This window comes from Apium graveolens, unplaced genomic scaffold (genome assembly GCF_009905375.1).
Source record: "Apium graveolens cultivar Ventura unplaced genomic scaffold, ASM990537v1 ctg2287, whole genome shotgun sequence".
NCBI lineage: Eukaryota > Viridiplantae > Streptophyta > Magnoliopsida > Apiales > Apiaceae > Apium > Apium graveolens.
Genome location: NW_027417589.1, coordinates 73819 through 96161, shown reverse-complemented (window position 1 = coordinate 96161; position 22343 = coordinate 73819). Strand labels below are relative to the sequence as shown.

At 33.4% G+C, this 22343-nt stretch overlaps 2 protein-coding genes across 4 annotated transcripts; one reads left to right on the top strand and one right to left on the bottom strand.

The window, feature by feature from the left end:
- Positions 1 to 5969: 5969 nt before the first annotated feature.
- Positions 5970 to 7002, bottom strand: LOC141700390 (embryo-specific protein ATS3B-like). Its single transcript, XM_074504175.1, has 3 exons — positions 6802 to 7002; positions 6569 to 6676; positions 5970 to 6487 (listed from the first exon to the last, which is right to left on the bottom strand). Exons 1-3 carry the CDS (start codon positions 6943 to 6945, stop codon positions 6206 to 6208), a joined length of 534 nt encoding a protein of 177 aa, XP_074360276.1. The 5' UTR covers positions 6946 to 7002; the 3' UTR covers positions 5970 to 6205.
- A 7888-nt stretch (positions 7003 to 14890) lies between these two features.
- On the top strand, positions 14891 to 18504 carry LOC141700381 (uncharacterized). 3 transcript variants are annotated; one of them, XM_074504165.1, is made up of 6 exons: positions 14891 to 14985; positions 15127 to 15229; positions 16642 to 16884; positions 17769 to 17859; positions 18142 to 18208; positions 18312 to 18504. In XM_074504165.1, exons 3-6 carry the CDS (start codon positions 16767 to 16769, stop codon positions 18363 to 18365), a joined length of 330 nt encoding a protein of 109 aa, XP_074360266.1. In that variant the 5' UTR covers positions 14891 to 14985; positions 15127 to 15229; positions 16642 to 16766; the 3' UTR covers positions 18366 to 18504. The 3 variants fall into 3 exon arrangements, with proteins under 3 accessions (XP_074360266.1, XP_074360264.1, XP_074360265.1); XM_074504163.1 differs by having other exon boundaries at positions 16631 to 16884; XM_074504164.1 differs by having other exon boundaries at positions 16626 to 16884.
- Positions 18505 to 22343: the final 3839 nt, after the last annotated feature.

Here is a 22343-nt window from a genome sequence, read left to right as displayed (position 1 = left end):
CCGCCTCTGAAACATTATATCTTCTCTGCTACTTCAAGATTAATTTTCTAGTTTGTAAAGTTAAATCCAAACCACTAGAAATATTTATCTTGTTCTTGTGTAACAATCTAGCGGATCAAAATCCCTAGAACTTAATCTCAAATCGCGTTTAGCATTTGATCCTAATTATTGCAAAAATAGAAAAAGTTCATGTCGAATTTATTCTAAATTTGTGATAATTAATTTGAGATTAATTCCTTGTAATCGATACAGTTGTTGTAACACCTTTCAAGTTTAATAATATTTTTATTTAACTTGAATTTTGTTTCACATTTTTATTCCGCATTTAATTCGATTATTCGGTACTGTTTGTATTCAACCCCCCCTTCTACAAACACATTGGGACCTAACAATTGGTATCAGAGCCTTCTGATTAACGAACAAATCAAGATCCTAGACTTTTGTGATTTTTCAACTCCTTGAATTTTTATTTATTCAAAAATTCATAATGACTTCACAAAAAGTTGGAACCGTTAAAATTCCACTATTTGATAAAGAAAATTATATCATGTGAAAGAAGAAGATGCTATTATTTTTACAAGTTGCAAATCCCAAATATCTGAACTTGTTAAAGAAGGGTCTAAAAACTCCGATGGTTATTGAACCAGAGGTGATAGTAGATGATGTGGTGATTACCAAAGCTATAACCTATCCAAAAGAGCCCGAAGATTTTACTCTTGCTGAGAAGGAAGAAGCCTCTTTGGATGCCAGCCTTCAATTAATATTAATTGATTCCCTTGATCCCTTGATGAACAGACATGTGATGAACTGTAAAAATTCTAAACACATGTGGGAAACTATTGAGGTAATTAATGAAGGCACAGAGGAAGTTAGGGAGAACAAGTTGGAGATCCTAACATCTGAATATGAACATTTTAAATCAAATCCAGGAGAAGGAATTACTGAAGTGTTTGAGAGGTACAATGCGTTGATCAACAACCTGAACATCAATGGAAATTTTTATTCAATCAGGGAGGTCAACAAAAAGTTCCTTTTAACACTGCCAACTCATCTTGAACATAGAATCACTGCCATTAGAGAAGCTAGAGATCTGAGTGAGATTTCTTTGGACAGGCTCTATGGAGTGTTAAAAACCTATGAGTTGGAGCAGATTCAACAGAAGGAAGTCTACGGGAAAGATAGAATGGTTAGCACATCTACTACTCTTGTAGCTGAAGGTCAACAACAACAACAATCTCAACAGTTGGAGAGAATGGTACAGTTTTCGAAGACTGAGGAAAATGTGTTAGTAGCAGAATATGATCCTCCTACTATAAATCAATCAAGTGATGATTTTTATTCCGTAGAAGAGCTGGAGCAATTGGAAGATGAGTCAATGACCCAAATTGTCAATATAGATTCTCCAATGTCAGATTCAGGAGGAATCCCAAGCTTAAGTACAAGTCCAACTACAACAAATTCCAGAAAGGTGGATCTTCATCCTCTAACACCAGCAGTGGTGGATACAAAACATGGATGGTTGATCGGAGCACCATTAGATGTTATAACTGCAATGAGTTGGGACACTTTGCCACAGAATGCAGGAAGCCAAAGCAAGTAAGGAAGAACTCTTATGATTCCAATCAGAAGGGTAACTCTGAAAGGGCTTATCTGGCAAAGGGAAGAAGCTGGGATGATACTGATAGTGAAGATGAAGAAGAAGGGAATCTTGCTCTTATGGCTATTGAGGGAAAAGCTTCATAGTCAAGAAAAGAGGTAAAATATACTGATGCTGAATTAGTATATCATCTAGGAGGCAACTTAGATAATGCACGTCGTGATAATGAACTGTTAAGTTTACAGATCAAAGACCTTGAGAAAGAGGTCAATGAATTAAGACTTGTGCATATTAATTGTGGTAGAAAAGTTCTTTTTCTTTGTTTTGTATTTGTTTTAATTTTACAATTTTTTTAATTTTACACTTGTATTTAGATATTCTTGTTTGAAAAATAGTTTTAGAAATAAGTATTAGTTCTTATATATTCATGTACCCCAACCATTTTAATTAATCTTGAGTAAAACAAATCATGTCAGTACCTCTATTTATTTGTAGTTTTGATAGAAAAGTTCTTTTTCTTTGTTTTGTATTTGCTTTAATTTTACAGCTTCTTTAATTTTACACTTGTATTAAGAATTTATATAAAGACTACAAAACTAATAAAATTAAATCTCAAAAACATAAATCAAACTAAACTTTGATTATATTTCAAAAATTAAATCCATCACTACATCTTTATATAACCGGACATCACATTCTAGTTGACATGGTAGTTGCCCTTTTCTCTCCAAAACACTTTTTTCATATGGGGAATTTTATAATTATTGCTCCCCCTAACCTTTAGTACACACTGCATGCATGATTGTAAAGTCAAAAAAATTCTATGTGACATTTTACTTGAAAACATATCAAAAACTTTTTCTCTCCTGTCGTCAAGTCTTCAATACTTTTACAGGCTTCCTTGTACTTCAAAGATTGGATAGCTCTAAAAAAACCAAGATCCAATACATTTAGACCAGGAGAATTTGGAGTTTGACATTTTATCCTTATGTTAAAACCAGTTCTTCTCACAGCTTCACAAAACTCTCCATCATTGGGATCAATATGTGTTCTTGCATTATTTTGTTGAACAATTATGGTAAGATTACCATCTTCTCTTGGCCACTTATTTACAATAGCAAGCACCATATCATTAATAAGAATAGACCGTACTTTGTCTCTTGTTACTGAAGTCATGGCTTTTGTCTCAAGTGTCCCTGCAACTCGATTCACATTACTTCTTTTTGCCGGCTTTCTAGTAACAAACAGAAATATGCCAATTTTCCCCGAAAATATTACTCCACCTTGTGCATCAAATCTTGGCCTAGCTATAGCCGCTAAAAATATAACATTTCCCACAAAATTTTTGCTCTTGCATGTTCGGTAAGGATCCTCTTCATCGGGTAAAAGATAATATGTCTCATTTTTTCTAGACATGTTAAACCATTTTTCATCGATATGAATAACATTATATTTCCTTGAACATAGGATCATGTGGTAAGCTTTCTTCTTTGAGCATTGATAAACAAAATTGTAATCTAGCCTTTTTGTTCTCATCAGTCAACTGAGGTTTGATTGGATTAGTGTGTCTTCTAATTGTACCATACTTTTTATAATTATTATAAAAGAGAGATAGACTAATGTTCATACCACTTGCTGAAGCACGTACGATTGTTCTTTGTTGGAGTGGTAAGTTTCTAAATCGCTCCACATCAATTTCTATTCTTTTACGACCACAATTTTTTATCTTCCTGTATAACACACTATTCATTCCATCACCTTCATTTTCCTTTGACCTCTTCTAAATTCTTTGAACTGTACGTAATGGCACAGAAAATATTTATGCAACAATTGTTGTAGATTTCTTTTTAAATTTTCCATTAGCACTTTTTTCTAACAAAGCTGCATAAATAGCTTTTCTTTCATCATTTGTGGTTATTTTTTTTTACTAATACTTCATCATCACCTGCCTCTGTTTCACCTGAACAAGTATAAAAAAATTAAAAAATATCAAAAACCTATAAAATTTTAAAGTAAAATAAAAGTGAAACTAAAATATGTATTGTTACTATCTGATGACAAAAGTTCAATTGTATCAAACACAATTTGATCATCATTAAATAGTATCTAGAAAATCACTCCCACCCGTGATACAAAAAAAATTTAGTTAACATGTAATCTTATTAGCACAATATAAAATATTAAAAAAATACTAAATATATGAAAGAAAATTAATACTTCATCGAAGTATAATAAAAAATTTCATACAAATATAATTTAAGTAAAAACTCTACTAAAATCTATTTTTTTTATATAAAATTTCTATGAAATTTTTCTACGTGAAAAGAATTTTTACAATAAAAATATATAAATGAAAGAGTATTACTACTCCATCAAAGTAGAATAAAAAATATCCTACAAATATAATTTAAGTAAAATGTCTAATAAAATCCAATTTTTTCACATAAAATTTCAACATAAAATTTCTACTAAAAAGAATTTTGAGGATAAAAATTTATAAATACACACGACCATATTTTTCTATGCATGCTTATATTTGTATTCTTAATAAAAATATTGTCATCTACATACACAATATATCCATGCAAACATATATAATTTCTTATTATGAAACTTACTATCAGAGCTATTTAAATCAATTTGAGAATGCTCTTCATGTGAATTAACCTCTTCATTTGAAAATGATTGTTCCTCTGTAAAAATAAGAAAAAAAATCAATTATAAAATAAAGTATAACAATAAATATTATAAATCCAAAACAAGTAAAACAAAATTAGATTGATAATAAAAATCTAAATATCTACCACGACCTGCAAATATAGAACCTTCTGTTTGGGGGTGTTTGTTGAAAGATTTTCTTCATTTGTTAAGATATCTTCCCACTAACTCATGACATATTTAAATCAATATTATAATTAGTATCCATGATTTTTGAATGATTTTTCTAAGTATTCCCTTCAAGTATTATTGTAAGGTAAAAGAACACGTATATATAACCTACATGAGGGTGAAGCTATGGAGGAATATAAAAATCTTTAAAATTTTAAGGGAGGGAGATTGAAAATTTTAGAGGGAAATTAAAATTACTGAAAATGAAAATTCAAAATGAAAATATGAGGGAGTAGAAAACTTAAAATGAAGATGAGAGGTTAATTTTTGAAAAGTGTTTTAACGGTTACTTTAATCACAACAATAATTGTAGTATTAATTGTACACTAATATAAAGAGAGAATGTGCACACGGGCAAGGAAAAGTAAGGAATAATAGATCATAATAATGACACTCCCCCTTAATCCTTCCGGATGAAAAACCTAAAACGTCATTAAAAAAAAGGAGTAGTGTCTAGCGGAATGTGCCAATTGGTTAAGAATTGAAAATGTTTTACATTTGTCAAAATACTAAGGTCGAATTGAATTATTAAATCCGTGTAAAGCATCAGAACATACAATAATTTATTTGGAAAAACTAAGAATCCGTTTGTTTCCAACTTATAAGTTAACTTATGAACACAACTTATCGACGAGTGTTTGTCGAACTAACTTATAAGTCGAATTTATATCTGATAAGTAAAATGTTAGTAAAAATATTTTTTTTCTCAACTTGTTTTGATTTTTCACTTTTTTTTAAAATTTTATTTTTAAAATATATGTTTTTAAATGTTAATCTATTTTAAAATTCACGAATTGATATAATTATATTTAACAATTTTATATATATATTTCATTAAAATGAAAAAAAATCTGACTTATAAATAATATTATTCAAAAAATTATATAATTTATAAATATTTATATACTTCTCATTTAAAAGTCATTTATTTATTTTATTCATAAATTACTTATTTTAAAAATTTCTCGAACCAACGGTAACACTCCCCATGGCCCAGAGGCCCCAGACCACAAGTTACAAAAGTCCTATTGAACTTATCCTAAATCTACCTCACATCACACGGGTTTCATCGCCACAGTTACATTAACAATGAGTATCCTATCGAAATTCGAAAGTAACAATACAACATCACACGCGGTTAATCATACTCCCTCCGTTCCAATTTATCTGTCTTGTTTGACTTTTGATAATCAAATTGACTTAACTTTCACCGCAAATAAAAATTTATTTTTTTATTATTTTGAAAAATTGAAAAATACATATTAAAGTAGATTAAATATACTTTCTAATGATATAATTTTTATAAATATTTTTGATAACGTAATATTTAAAAATTTTGGTCAAAGTTCGGTCAATTTGACCGCAAAAAGTCAAACAAGACAAATAAATTGGGACGGAGGGAGTAATTCATAATCCATGAGAAAGTAAATAGCCGTGATCATAATAATAATTGTTCTAAAATCGGTCAACTCGGACGAGTCCATACTCGAAAATCGTAAATAAACCGATTCAAATTTAAGCGAATACTCGGATGCCGGTACACTGTTAAATGCACACCATATCACTATAATGCATCCATATTTTGAATTTAATCATTTATTACCGCAACTTGGCAAACATGCCAGGCGTGTTTATTGAATTCCTACCTACCGGAACAAAAGAAACAAGAGTCTAAGCAGAACAAAAATTACAAACATGATCAACAAAATATCCTCAAAATTACTGGACAGAAACAGCTGCTGAGCCTGAGGCGGTGACACCATTACAGTAATTAAATCCATACCAAACATTCGGTGGAATGTTAGTATTGTAATAAAACGTCGCCGCCTTAGTATAATATCCGTACACTTGCACATACTCAGGCACCCATCCATCGTATCCACTCCGATACAAATAAACATAGCATATCGGATACGTGCACGGACCGTAGACCGTGAACGTATCCGTTGAGCATCTCTCGAATGTTCTCGTTGACGGATCGTCTAATCTCGGTGCGTAAATCTAATTATATTAACTTTCATTGAATCAATTAATTGATCACAGATTCAATTGAATTGAGCGAGTTCGAGTAAATTGAAGTACCTGATTGCCGTAAGCGTCGCCGAAGGAGAGACTAATTTGATCTCTAGTGTATCTCGGTGAAGAGCAGCTTGTGGCGATTCTAACTGTGTATGAGCAGCTTCTGTCGTACTGCAAAATTAAGAATATTAGTATTAGTTATTATCCTCCCTCGGTTCTTTTACGGGATGTCGAGGGTCCGAATCTTGTCAACGCGTATACCTTGCGAAAAGAAAAAAATGATAATTGTATGGTACCTGGGAAGTGGTGTTGATTTTGAAGGAGGAAAGAGCTGGTTTAGGGAGGGGGACAATTGAAGAAGATCTAGCTTGGGAGAAGCTGAAGAGGAAGATCAAGTTGAAGAGGAGAAGAGAGGTGAAGAGCAAGTGCTTCATCTCCATTTTGAATTAAATTTACAAGTGTACGAGTTGGAGATGAATAGAGAGATTAGATGTATACAAAGCACGGAGGAGTTAATTCCAGGGGCAATTTGTACGGAAATTTAAAACACTAGTTAAATTTTACTTAAAAAAAAAATAATATCAGAGAAAGAAAACATTTTGGAACTAATTCTTTTTTAATAATGGAAAATAAGATTGATCAATTTCGAGAAAAATTCACTATTTAGATCATTATTATATTTAAATAGTACTTCGGTTATACGACAAATATATATTTTTTTTCTAAAAACATAATTTTATGACAATAAATTGTCAAATTAATTAAATTTTGACCGAATATTGAAAATTCTTTTTTTATAATTATAAGAACTTGAATAACCCATTTTAAATAGGATTATATAAATTTTTTAAAGATGTAAATTATCGGAAAAATTAAATTATTTATTTTATATAAAAGATTTGATAATGCCAAAAATTAAAAGTGTCCCTTATTGTGAAACCAAAAATGTTATATATGCCCAAGAACACACTTGTAAACAATATTGTTCCTTAGGGTTTTATCGAAGTCTTGACTATTTTAAGAGAGTTAAGAAATTCGGTTTTTAACGTATATATGTGGGTAATTATAAAAAAAACTAACATTCTTTTGTAAATATTTAAAATTGATATGGAATTTCATTTAGCACGATTAAATATCAACTATAATAAATATTTATTTCAAAAAAAACTATAATAAATACAAATGGTCTACCACTCTATGTTAAAAGAAGATAGCATGCTATACTTCATGACAGATGGGAATATTTTTTAAATAAGTATAATAAAAATGAAAATTTATTGAGTACGATTGAATATCTTGATTGATTAAGGACATATTCCAAATTTTTAAGATTTTATCCTTCCAATCAGGTATGGGGTTATAATAAAGATTAAGCATAATTGAGCATAGTTGAATATTGTAAGTGATTAAAGTCTTATCTTTCGTTTTCAAGTAATTAAGGTGATTGAGAGGGTTTATTATGTTGTCATAGGTCATGCATTATAACCAAGATGATGATTGAAAAAATTCAAGCCCTAATTGCACTAAATTGGTCCCAACTATTTATAACAGATGCTGATCAGATTGTTGCTGACTTTGTGATCAAGAATATTGAGTACGAGATCATTGTTGAGGAAGGTTGATTATATTGAATGACATGAGTTTTTGAGGAAAATAGAATTTTAAGCGAGTTTGTCGGAGAAATGACACAATAATGGAGAAATGATATTTGAGAATTGATGGAAGATAACACAAGAATGGAGAAATGACATTTGAGAATTGCTTGCAAGTGGAGAAATGACATTTGAGAATTGCTTGCAGGTGGATGAAGAGGTCGACACTCTTTAGGTAGCTCAAGAAATTTCGGTACATCCTTACAATAATCATATACCAAATGTTTGTCTAGTACTCACTTCATTTGCTTTATTTTTTCTATTTGTTTAACATATTCGTGACTGGTTTGTCCCATTAAAATTATCCCAACTTGCCATATTTTCTTGCAAGGTCATGAGATTCGGTAAAAAACTCACAAGCATCGACATCAAAGGATCTAAATATGGATTCAAAGGGGTCATTAGTCCAATTTATCCTCACCCTTCCTTCTTGTGTAGCCTAATTATCGACATTCTATAAAGATCTAAACTAAAAGATTTTTGTCTTAATAAAATTTTATAATACATCATTAATATCAATGAATTTCTTTTGTTGTTAAATTAGTTAAGAATTGAAAGTATCACTTGTCTTAAAATTTATCATCAGGCGTGTTCTCTTAAGCTTTTATATATCGATCAAACAATGTAGATAGATTTTCATTTAGAACTCAATATAGAACCTCTACTTTATAATCCAGAAGATCAGAATCATTACCGAGTAAAAAATGAAAAGAAGAAGAAGAAGAAGTGTAGACTAGTATTTACAGATGCATAACAGAATTCTGTTATGATATTCTGTTATGATAAGCAGGCTAAGATTATTTGATAAGTAGACTAAGTGATCATGTATTAATAAGCTAATTTCTTGATGATATATGCAATAGTCCCCCGCGGATTGAATGGGTGACTTCACATTCAATCTGTGTAACAGCTGCCAATGAGGAAGACGACCAAGACCTTTAGTAAAGATATCAGCAAGTTGAAGATTACTGGGCAAATATTGAGGTTGGATTAACTGAGACTGTACTTGTTCTCTAACAAAATGGCAGTCTAAAGCAAAATGTTTTGTTTTAGGATTGAAGACAGGATCCTTAGCAATATCCAGAGCTGCTTGATTATCACTGTGAATCACAGTAGGAAGAGACTGTGGAATCTGCAGCTCAGTAAGAAGCAAATTGAACCAAGAGATCTCGCCGGGCCGTGTCAGCTATAGCACGTAATTCTGCTTCCGCAGTAGAACGTGAAACAACCTTTTGCTTGGTAGAATGCCAAACAACCAAAGTGCTTCCAAGTATAAGGCGCATACCAGTGATGCTTTTGAGCATGCCAGAGGAGTCAAAAGATGAACCCCAATCATTATCACAAAAAGCTTCAAGCTTAAGTGTGGAAGATGAAGAATAAAACAAGCCTTGAAATGGAGTGGCTTTCAGATATCGTAAAACACGATGTACAGCAAGCATGTGTGGGGCACGAGGAGCCTGGAGAAACTGGCTAAGATGATGCACTGCATAAGTGATGTCAGGACGAGATACTGTTAGGTATAGAAGTTTTCCCACAAACTTTCTATACAAAGACGGATCATCAAGAAGTTCACCTTCTGTAGGAGACAACTTAACAGTCTGATCAATAGGAAGAGAGAGAGGTTTGGCATGTTCCAACCCAGCTTCAAGCAAGAGATCACGGACAAATTTGTGTTGATGTAAATATAATCCATCATTTATCCTCTATATTTCTAATCCAAGATAATACTTGGCCAAACCTAAATCTTTAATAGTAAAAGTATCATTTAACACAGACTTTATATGTGAAATGAAATTAGTATCAGTCCCTGTAAGCAAGACATCATCCACATATACCAAGGCAATGATGAAGGTGTCTTGATTCTTATAGAGAAACATGGAATAATCTGCAACAGACTGTGTAAAACCAAGGTCAATAAGGACATAAGCCAATTTTTCAAACCAAACGCGGGAAGCCTGTTTCAAACCGTAGATGGACTTGTTTAATAAACAGACATAGTTAGACCCATGTAAAGGATGTCCTTTGGGAAGCTCCATATAGACTTCCTATGGTAAATCACCGTGGAGGAAGGCGTTATTAACGTCTAGCTGGTGAATATCCCAACACTTAACAGCAGCCAGAGCAAGCACAGTACGAACGGTGGCCATTTTGGCAACCGGAGAAAACATATTATGATAGTCCTGTCCCTCAATCTGTGTATATCCCTTTGCTACCAGGCGTGCCTTAAACTTGTCTAAAGAACCATCTGCCAAATACTTCACTTTGTAGACCCATTTGCAACCTATAACCTTTTTATTCGAAGGAGTAGGCACTACAATCCAAGTATTGTTGACTTCTAAGGCATGTAGTTCCTTGGTCATTGCATCGACCCAACGGTCATCAGTAATAGCTTGGTTATAAGTAAAAGGTTCGTGAATCGGTGACTGAGAACTAGTAGTACACGCAAAAAGTTGTGTACCAGGAGAATAATGAGAAAAATTATATTTAACTAGATCAATGGGGCAGTTAAGCAGAATGGTGTTGGCTTTGTCATGACCAGTAGAGGTGATATAGTCCTTTAGCCACAATGGTTTAAGTTTTGGACGAAGGGAAACACGTTGTGGAGGGACCACAACAGGGTCACAAGGTGCAACACATGATGAAGACAAGTCACTAGAAATAAATTCAGTATTACTAGGTACGGGTGATACAATGTGTGGTACAGTAGAGTAGATATTAGGAGAAACATCAGTAAAAGCAACGTCATCCAGGGGTGTAAACAAAATTTCATTATTAGAACATAAATCAGACTCTGGAGGTGGAAATAGAGGTGAGGCTGAATGTTTCAAATCTTTGGCAAAAGGAAAATAATCTTCAACAAAGGTGACATGCCTTGAAACATGAAATTTGTGAGTAAGTGGGTCATAAAGCTTATAACCCTTATGTGTTACGGAATAACCAAGAAATACTGCTCGAATATATCGTGGGGATAATTTATCAGAAGTATGTATGGACATATGTGCTAAACAACCGAAGACCCGTAAATGGTCATAACATGGGGTCTGATTTAGAAGTTTCTCATATGGAGTGATGTAACCAAGAACAGTCGTAGGTATTCGATTTATTAGATATATCGAAGTGAGAATACAATCACCCCAGAAAGAGGCAGGTAACTGTGCTTGAAACATAAGAGCTCGTGACATTTCTAACAAATTTCTATGTTTTCGTTCTACTCGCCCATTTTGTTGGGGAGTATACGGACAAGTTGTGTGATGAAGGGTGCCCTGTGTAGACAAGTAGGAAGTAAATTATTTGTTAATGAACTCACCACCATTATCAGTTCGAAGACACTTGATGACTGTATGGAATTGAGTATGCACATAGGCAAAAAAATATTTAAGAGTTTGAACCACATGTTGTTTAGTAGGTAAGAGAATGGTCCAAAGAGCCCTCGTGCAATCATCAACAAGGGTCAAAAAATATTTACAACCTGTATAAGTGGGGGTCCTATATGGGCCCCAGACATCACAATGTACCAAATCAAATGGTGCAACAGCATGAGACAAACTAGATGAAAAAGGAAGTTTGCATTGTTTGGCAAGTGGACAAATATCACAAGGTGTACCGGCCTGTTTACTAGTACAATGTTTGTCTAAAGCAGAAATTTTAGCCAAGATTACAGAAGGAACATGTCCTAGGCGTCTATGCCAAACTGGAAATGTAGAGGTAGAGGTACTGTGAGAAGTAGCAAGTGCAGATGCATCAGGAATATTGAGAAGTTGATACAACCCTCCAATGATATTACCAAGAACCAATTCCTTCTTCTGGTATTGGTCCTGCAGATAACAATCAGTCGAGGTGAAGTGAATGACAGAATTGAGTTGTTGAGATAGTTTGCTAACAGAGAGCAGATTAAAGGTAAAACTGGGAATAAAAAGAACTTCTGTTATGACTATGGATAATGGATGCAATGACACTGAACCCATATGTGTAACTGTGGCGATTTCTCCGTTAGGAAAAGTAACAGTGAGAGGACTAGATAATGTGTTTACGTTATGCATATAGGACAAATCACAACACATGTGATTTGTAGCCCCTGTGTCAAGAACCCAAGCATGAACAGGAAGGTGTGAAGTGAAAGCAAAAGTAGTACCTGCTATGTGAGTAGCAAGGTTGTATTGTCCAGTAGTAGGTTGAGAAATATTAGCAGGTGGACCACTCTTATGCAAGCATTGCATTATAGTGTTTAGTTGTGACTGTAAGGCATCCATCTTAGAAGTCAAGTGATGTTCATTTAGATCAGAAGGATCAGGAGATTGCTGATCATTAGGAATGTAAGATGAAGGAAAAGTCTGTGGTTTAGCAATGTTAGCCACCATTGCAACTGGAGAGGAAGTTGAATTGTGAGTTTGTCGTTGGCGTTCTTCCTGTTTGAGTAACATATACGCCTGATTGACAGAGGGCCAAGGGCACATCATCAATAATTTGCCCCTAGCAGCAGTGTAGCTAGAATGTAGCCCCATCAAGAATTGTATCAAATGAGTTTTTTCTAGCTGTAATTCCCATTCTTTAGTTGCTCCACAGGTGCATTTCACTGTAGGCTCCAAAGCTTTAATTTCATCCCAAAGTCCTTTCAACTTGTGAAAGTAAAATTCAATCGAGTCATTTCCTTGTTCTAGTTTGAATAATTCTCGTTGAGTTTCATAGTATTTATGCCCACTAACTGCAGAAAATCTTTCAGTAAGTTCATTCCACACTGTTAAAGCACTGTCCATATAATTCATACTATTGCTGATTTCATCCGAAACAGTGTTCAAGATCCAGGTAATCACCATATCATTCACCCGTTTCCAGTGTGCATAAAACACAGAAGACTCATCAGGTGCAGCAAAATCACCATTGACTATGACAAACTTGTTTTTGGCTGACAATGCGATCTGCATCGATCGCTTCCAAGACGCAAAATTCTCAGATCCTAACAGTTTCTTTGAGATGAGTATCATTCCTAGTTGGTCATTATTGTGAAGATAGAGTGTATGTGAGTTGTTATCAATGTTCTGTGTGTGATAATGTGATCCGGTTTGAGTGTTATTATCATGAGGATGTGTGGTATTGGTATTGGAATGAGGAGGTGTTTGGTTGGTAGATTGATTGTTCAGAGTACGAGCCATATGGAGATTTCCGATCAAAGCGTCTGCATAAGAAAAACGATGATTCATTCAAGAAGAATCGATCGGAATAATCAATTGGAAGAAAACGAGTATAGTAGATGTTCGAGTTCGAGAGAAACTCGAAGAATCACAGAGAATCAACGAAATCAAGTGAAGATAAGATCAACAGAAATCACAGAAAGCAGAAAAGATCGAAAATACACAAATTATAACCGATCAATAGAAATAATGCATACATTTATGATTTTGTTGATGAAAAACGAAAAAAAAACGAAGATCGATAACAACAATCAAGAAAACACGAGATACACAAAACCAGCTGACTTACAGATCTCGGCGAGATTGAAGGAGACGACGTAAGACAAATATAGATGCGGAAGTAAGCTCTGATACCATCTTAAGCTTTTATATATCGATCAAACAATGTAGATAGATTTTCATTTAGAACTCAATATAGAACCTCTACTTTATAATCCAGAAGATTAGAATCATTACATAGTAAAAACTGAAAAGAAGAAGAAGTGTAAACTAGTATTTACAGAGGCATAACAGAATTCTGTTATGATAAGCAGGCTAAGATTATTTGATAAGTAGACTAAGTGATCAGGTATTAATAAGCTAATTTCTTGATGATATATGCAATATGTTCTTCCACATCTTTTTTACTTTGTTATTTGCACAATTTATAATCTTTTCACTTTTCACATTCGGTTTTTCTAGTGTGTGCCCAAGGGCACATGCTAAAAATCCGTATTTGATGAGTTGTGAAAATTTTATTGGTGGAGATTTTTATGTATGTACGGAGTCTATCATTATTAATAAGCTCCCCACCAATAAAATTTTGACAACTCATCATGCACGGATTCTTATCATGTGCCCTTGAACACACACTAGAAAATTGGTTTCACATTTTGCTTTCCATCAAATTCAGACTTTTAACATTTATTACTTTATCTGAATTGATTTCACCCTTTTAACCTTGAATATGTTTTACTTTATTATTAAACTAACGTCCAACTAACCGTATTTGACAGAACACTATCAATATCAGGTACTTAAAAAATTATTGTTCGATCACTCTTGTGCTAGTTACCATAATTGAACGATTTATGTGCAAAAATAAAGTAGTTGAGACCATTTTACTGCAATCAAGTCATAATTCAGATATTTAAAGATTATCATGTATTCCCAAGTGTTTAAAATTTATCCTTTTAGAGGTCATGAGTTCAATTTAATTTTTTTATTGTCTTAGGTAAAGTAATAAGTTCAACATATATTTTATTAAATATATACTCAACTATAAATTTATAAGCAATATTAGTTAAAATAAAATTTTATCTTATTTTGTAATAAGCGACTATTGATATTTTAAAATAAAAAGTTAAAACGCGCAAATATTTTTATCAAAAATTTTTAACAGAAAGAAAAAGAGGGCATATTAAAAAATTTACATTTTTTTTCTAAATTTAATAACTTTTTTTCTAAATTTAATAACTTTTTTTATTTTTTATTTTTTTGCCGAGAATAACTTTATTTATTAATATTATAAAAATGATAATTATTGTATTGAATATAATTGTAGTGATGTGGTAGTGTGTAGAAGAGGAGGAACAGCTGAAGAGGGGCCCTGATACACACTTCAGATTCAGAACTCAGAAGCCGTATCGGTTTCAGGAAGGTACCTCAACTCTCTCTCTCTCTCTCTCTCTCTCTCTCTCTCGCTCGATTACATCTCTCTCTCTCTCATTCTCTCTCTCCCTCTCGATTACATACATATGTATTATGTTGATTCAACTCTTGGGAGATAAATGAATTGCAGGTGTATGATTATATTCCTACCTGAAATCGATGCTTCTGGTTTTTGAAGTGTTACAATTCAGATCAATTGCACCTTCGATTCTTCATATTGTTATATGCATGGGGTAATTTCCCTGTTCAATCGTATAATTCTCAAATATATTTTGCTTATTAATATATCGGTAGGTAATTGACTTTTCGATTCATTTCAGACTTAGCTGCTGCTTTAAAAATGAAATTAGTTGCGGTTTGATGCAACAGCAGCTATATACATGTACAGATCATACATATATGAATTTAACTGGGAAATGTAGTTTCGTAATTCAGTTGTCACGGTTACAAATAAACTAGGTAATCGAACCAATATTGCTGAATTTCAGGAGGTTGAATGATAGTAATTTTTTTATACAAGTGCGGATCATTCAAATATATATGAATTTACTTGGGGAAATTTAGTTTCGTAATTCAATAACCGCGGATGCAATTTAGATAGGTGGAGTTTATCATCTCTAACTAAATTTAGCTTCATCAAAGTGGTACCAGGTCACTCTTGCAAAAACTGTGGTCCTAGTCTCCGCTGTTCCTTATGCACTATATGCAACTTTAGCTTGTTTGGTTTTAGGGCTGAGAAGTGAAGGTAATAGGGCTAGTTTGCAAAACTTTTGTTCGTTACGGGTCAACAAAATAGCTCAAAGGGATTGCGACGATGATTTTTCAATTTAAGTCTGAGAATTTACTAGTCAAACAGGCATTTAGTAGACACTATTTCCTTTCTCCCATAAAAGAGAATCAACCAACTTGTAAGTGACGCTATATATGGGATTTCTCCTTTTCCGTTATTAGTAATGGTATGACCGAGAAACTAGTAATCATAGCATATTAAGTATCACAACCTGACAAGCACCGTCAGTACATTTTGCATATAATTGTAAGTTCGTTACACTTTATAACATGGAATGCGTGTGTTGCAGGGCTGAAGCATTAGATACTAGTGTGTGTACTAGCACATTTCTTAGGTGTTATCTACCTTAAGTAACTAATTATCCGAAGACCTCAAGGTAGGTGTTTAGAGGAGGACTTACCAGGATCTTATATTATATTCCTACACTTCCCTTCACTCGAAAGCACATATTCGTCATGGCATCCATTTTGGGGCAATAATATTACATCCTAACATTCCCCTTACAAGAAAGCCCGTTTTTGAGTTGAAGAGTGGATTACGGGCACCCATCTTCGGGGCGATAATTTACCTTAGCAGAGAATCGAACTTGGGAGTTGGGACTTCTACCAACCTTAAGTAACTAGTTTTCTTAAAGCCTCAAGGTGTTGGGACGGGGAATTACCAAGATCTTATATTATATTAATAACCGATTTACTTCTGTTTCCATAAAAAACGAACATTTAGTTTTGGACATACCAGTGTGAAACATACAATTGAAAGTAGTATATCGTATTTGTTATCGATATTTGGTGAATTAGTTAATTGAAATTTCTTATGAAACCGGGTACCATTTGTAACAGAGCAGTGGTTGTCTAGGATGCGATACTAGCCGCAATCTGATATCTTCACTCAATAAGCCATCAAAAGGACAGAAAATTCCAGCTCAGACCGTACCAAAGCCTAATCCATCAGAAGATTTCTGGACCTCTAGTACTTTTGATATGGATAATAGTGCAGTTCAGTCACGAGGAAGCATCTCATCCATTAGCACATCTAACCAGATTGTGGATGGCAATGGCTCTGGGAATGGGAACCTTACCTCTGAGTTTGTCAATCATGGTATGCAGCTACCACGTCCTCTTTCTTTGTCAGATAATATTAGGAAGTTTGATATCATTATGGCCTTTGTCTTGGTTTTAATTTACTTTAATGTCAATATATCTGATTATTAAAAAATATATATGTTCCTATGGAAGTTTAGGAATTAAAAGACGCATGTTGGGGCTTCTCTACCTTTACATCACAAGACTTTTTTGACGAAATATTCATCCACGTCGCATAGAATCTTAAAATGTTGTCCTGGTCCAGCGATGGTTACACAGTTTTACCTTCTTATTCTAATGCTTATTTATTATGAAGAGGTGTTTCAAGGGGTTGAACCCGTGACCTACCATGCTAGTGATGGCATTTTTGCATAGAATGTTGTTTTTTTAAAATGCAGGACATCTCATTTTAATTTTATTTCCTTGTGGCAAAGTTGCTGGTACTTTGGTCCCGGTTTATTTCAAGATTCCATGAATTGGATGTATAGGCTTACTAGATTTTAGAGTGTCATTGCGGAAAAATCTGACGAAATTATGCAGGGATGCAGATGCAGTGTCTTTTTGTCCTCGGGCCCACTTAAGCAGACAGAAACGTTCATTGTTTCTTACAGGAAAAACTATTATTAACTGTTTTGCCTTGTTCAGCTGCTTCTTCACTGGGATTTAGGGTGTGATAAAAGTTAATAATCATCGTGTGGTAACTTGGTTCTCCTGGAATAATAATACTTGTTAATCGGTTCTTAAAGTGTCTTGGGTAATTTTGAACTAATGTTACTTTGGTGAGGTGTATAAAATGCTACTATTTAGTTTATGTTCTGCCCACGTCATTACCAGTTTTTCGAACTGTGACTTTTGCAATCCATCATCCCCTCTTTAAATTTATTTGGGAAATTCCTGCAGGTCTTCTTCTCTGGACTCAAACTAGGCAGCAGTGGGTGGGAAACAAGAAGTCTGAGAAAAATGTGGAGCAGCTTCGGGAGCCAAGATTGAGGTGAGTTGCTTGTTTTCAAGTCATGACCTAAGAGCTAAGGAAAAGTGGAAAATCAATAATCCAGCCGTCATCTTCGAAGCTTTCCGATCAATCTAAGGCTTCAATTAATTCTTAATATTATATGTTTTATTGTAATGCATCGTTAACTCATGGATCTGGATTTTGATGTTCAAGTATATATACTTGTACAACAGTTATAGCGGCAAATTTGGGTTGTTCTTTAGTTGAGTCTCTTTGTTAACACTTTCATAAAGTTTGTCCTTAAAAGGAGTTGATTTGCAGTTGGAATGCAACCTACGAAAGTTTGCTTGGGAGAAACAAGCCCTTCTCCAACCCAGTTCCTCTTGCTGTAAGTTTATCTCCCTATATACTTGCGCGGTAATGGAATGGTACTAAAACGATTTGCACTCAAAGGCTTATCTTAACTAGTCTCATGTATTCCCTCCATACAGGAAATGATAGATTTCCTTGTTGACATTTGGGAGCAGGAAGGGATGTATGATTGATAAATTTTATAGTGGGATATTTCTATTTACGTGTTACATATCTGTACTATCTACCACTGGAGACTCGGAATTCTTGATCTGGGTAAAAGGTGTTGTAAATTAACTATAATATTTGCTATGATGAGGTTTTTTCTGTCCAGTTTTTGCATTTTCTTTGAAAACAGTTGTTTCCCTGCTTTGTTTAAACCCTCTACAATGTACTGTTCCTTTTTCCATTGCACATTTGAATTTGTTTTTATTATATGGTATATTGCAGAAGTTCGAGTTCGATTCTTTATCGAACTTGATACATTCGGTTGATATGTTATGGAGTTTTAATGAAAATTTTGTGCAGTAACCTAAACGAATCAAATCGAGTTTTATAGGTGTCCGAGATTGGCTTGTAAATTTCAATCTAGTTCGATAAGAAATTGCTTGTATGTAAAGTATTATATACATGAGTGAATATATTACAATTGTATTAATATGTACAGATGTAAGCAAAAAATTATTAGGTTTGAAATGTAAGCAAAATGTTCATGTTTAGTTAGAATGATACTGAATTCAAGTTCTAACAAGAAGTCGTGTTTAATAAAATTATTTAATAATGTTCGGTTTGTTAAGGATTGGCTCGAGTTTGGTTTAATTCAGTTTGTTTACTGTGTATGCATTTTATCGGTATATTTTGGTTTATAATAAAACGGTATTTCTATTTTGTGCCCATTTGTACACAATAAGCACGGAGAACTATAAATTTAGGCTATTATGATAGTTTTTTATGGTGGACTCCGTGTATACACAAAAACTAAATTAATTAATGAATAGCCTATTACCAAAAAAAATACTCCCTCCGTCCTAACAAATTCTTTACGTTTGGTTTGGGCACGGAGGTTAAGAAATATGTATAAAGTAGTGACAAAGAGAAAGAAAAGTGGGTGAAATTGTGGGATCAATTAATTTTTAATATATAAAAGGGAGATAGTGGAGTAAAAGTAGTGTGAAAAGGAAGGAAAAGTGGGAAAGTGGTGGGACTCATTGACTATTTGTAGATGGGACATATCAAAAAGGAAAGTGTAAAAAAATGGTTGGGACATAAGGAGTACCAAAGAGGCCCGTACTAAGGCCTTCATAAAGTGAATGCCAGTAAATAATGGATCTCTGGTAAATAATGGATCTCTGGTCAGAAAGTGTTTGTAGCATGTAGGAAGTAGATACTATAGTACATGCAAGATGCCCACCGAAAAATATCTCAAGGATATACATTCGATTTTAAGTGAATACTCAGATTTAAGATCGGTTATACGTTCGATTCTAAGTGAATGCTCATATTTAAGATCGAGAACTATGACGGTGATGTTCTGCTAGCCCTTTTTTAAAAAGAAAAAATTAGCTAAAAAAGTTGCGCAAGGAAAAACACCATGATTAGTTTTAAATCACTCCGTTCCTCATCCTTTTGCTTTAGCTTGAAGCTTGAAATGGAGCATGCCTATTCAAATTTTAAGAAGAGTTGGATGGGTTAAATTAGCAGGGAAATTTATTTACCCGTGTTTTAAAAAAATGATTTTTATTTTTGTAAAATGTTTATTGTTATGAATTTGTTTAGAGGGTGTTTGAAACATTCATTTCATTTCAAATGATGGATTCAAATGACATGATTTGATTTGTCATTTCAAATTATGATGTTTATACTCCCTCCGTCCCTAAAAACGTTTCCTATTTGTGTTGGACACGTTTGTCAATGCACACTTTTGATTGTTAATATTTTTAATTTCGTACTGGTATTAAATATAAAAACTTTATTGTATTAAAATACTCATAAATACGAATCTAACAGTATCACACCACACGACTATATTTCTCCTTATAGATTAGACGTAAATTATTAGTCAATCGCTTATCATGAACAGTGTAAGAAGTCAAAATAGGAACAACAAGATCACACACGACTATATTTCTCCTTATAGATTAGACGTAAATTATTAGTCAATCGCTTATCATGAACAGTGTAAGAAGCCAAAATAGGAAATGTTATACGGGACGAAAGGAGTACTAAGATTTAAATGTCATGGATTTCAAATAAAATCAAAATCCAAATTCTCAAATAAGTTATCTGATAAAATCCAAAATTTCAAATTAAATCGAGGATGCTAGGGATTTCAATATTGGTGAGAAAATGCAAAGCAAGGTCTTATCAGTTGCAACTTTAAGCGTAAGTAGACGCAGGGGGAGGCACTGACTGACGTTTCTTTCAAGTTTCAGGTGTTCACTATTCACCTCATGTACCAATTTGTGATTTTATTTTCTTCACTTTACTCTCTACAGTTTCTTCATTCCACTATTTATCTTTCTTGTCTACTTGTAATCTGTCCTGTTTAGATTTTTGAATTTTATTTGGCTTTCTTCAGTTCTGTTTGGTATTCATAACTCAATTCCTTTTACATAATCACCGTATCCGTTTGGCCCGTAAAAATTATTATTTTGCGGAAACAGTTCCCTTATAAGTTTAGTTATAAGTCCGTAAAATGGGAGGATGTGTAATAGCCACAGGCAACCTCTAAGGCCATGTTTGTTTCATGGGATTATAATCTCGGGATAATAATCCGGGGATTACTAATCCCATCAAAATTAGTCTTATGGATTAAATAATTTTATCCTAAATTTATTTGGAAGGATTAAGTATAGAATTGTAATATAATCCTTTAAAATTTTATCCTATGTTTGTTTTGAGGGATAATATTTAGGATTGGAATATAGTCATTTAAATTTTCCAATTATTTGTTTGTTTCATACGGAATACGAATGAGGTGATTATAATCCTTTACAAAATGACTTGCAGAAGGGGATAAAATAATACTTCCTCCCACCAAGCATTAGAGGAGATTATAGTCCTATCATCTACTCCAACAGAACAAACATGAGATAAATTAATTTAAAAGATTATAATTCTTGAATAACTCTTCACTAATTTTTTACAAAACAAACATAGGATTGGAAATTTTAAAGGATTATAATTCTATCCCTGCTTAATATCATTAAACAAACATGGTCTGGAAGTTCCGATAAAGAACCGGAGACATAATTTGTAAGATAAGATTACTTTTCCTCCCTGCCTTCTTGTAAGTGCCCTAGTAATAAGAGGTGGTTTAATAGATATATAGTCCCTAAACACGTTTCATGTTTGTCTTCGACACATTTGTCAATGCACAATTTTGATTGTTAATATTTTTGATTTCGTATTAGTATTAAATATAAAAACTTAATTGTATTAAAGTACTCATAAATAAGAATCCAACAAAATCACTCATGACTATGTTTGATCAAATAGATTAGACGTAAATTAATAATCAATTGCTTACTATGAACACTAAAAAAAACACATTTTGGGACGTTCGGACGGAGGGAGTACCTTTGAGATCTATGAGACCAAAATAACTGTAGTACTTGTATTAGACTAAAATAACTGTAGTACTACAGCTTTCTTTTGTTGTTCCCAACAAATGACACCACATTTTTTCTGATCTCCCATTTATGGAGGTGGCTTTACAGAATTGCAGGGAGACATTCTATCTATATTTTGGTCTTCACACAGTAAAAAGATGCTCCAAGGCAAATGCTGCATTTTGAGTCCACATAATTTAAGCTCAGGGGTCATGATCAGGGCAGGTGAAGATGTTTACTCAGGTTAAATGAAAATGGAGTGGAGTTGTAGAAATAAAATTACAAAATGATTATAAAAATCAGTTCCTCGGTGCAGTTATTGCCGTATCTCTCCCACTTCATTTACGATGTTGAGAGTTCGAGGCTTGTCAAAGACAAGGAGACAATGTGGGTGTGTGGGTGTGCGGTTATTGTGGTATTTCTCTCGCTCTATTTACGGGATGTCGAGGGTTCGAATCTTGTCAGTGTTTAACTAGCCAAAAAAATGTGTAACATTGTATGGAAATGCACTCCATACATAATTCTGACCAGGACATAAATTTTGCCTAGATTGTTTCCAAA

Bases quoted from the DNA above. Each gene is read 5' to 3' on its own strand.
- LOC141700390 (XM_074504175.1), bottom strand. From the start codon at position 6,945: ATGGAGATGAAGCACTTGCTCTTCACCTCTCTTCTCCTCTTCAACTTG. The intron at 6,677-6,801 runs GTACCATACAAT...TTAATTTTGCAG, and splicing joins AAATCAACACCACTTCCCAG to TACGACAGAAGCTGCTCATA. The intron at 6,488-6,568 runs GTACTTCAATTT...TAATATAATTAG, and splicing joins GCGACGCTTACGGCAATCAG to ATTTACGCACCGAGATTAGA.
- LOC141700381 (XM_074504163.1), top strand. From the start codon at position 15,156: ATGCTTCTGGTTTTTGAAGTGTTACAATTCAGATCAATTGCACCTTCG. The intron at 17,860-18,141 runs GTGAGTTGCTTG...GTTGATTTGCAG, and splicing joins CTTCGGGAGCCAAGATTGAG to TTGGAATGCAACCTACGAAA. The intron at 18,209-18,311 runs GTAAGTTTATCT...CCCTCCATACAG, and splicing joins CCAACCCAGTTCCTCTTGCT to GAAATGATAGATTTCCTTGT.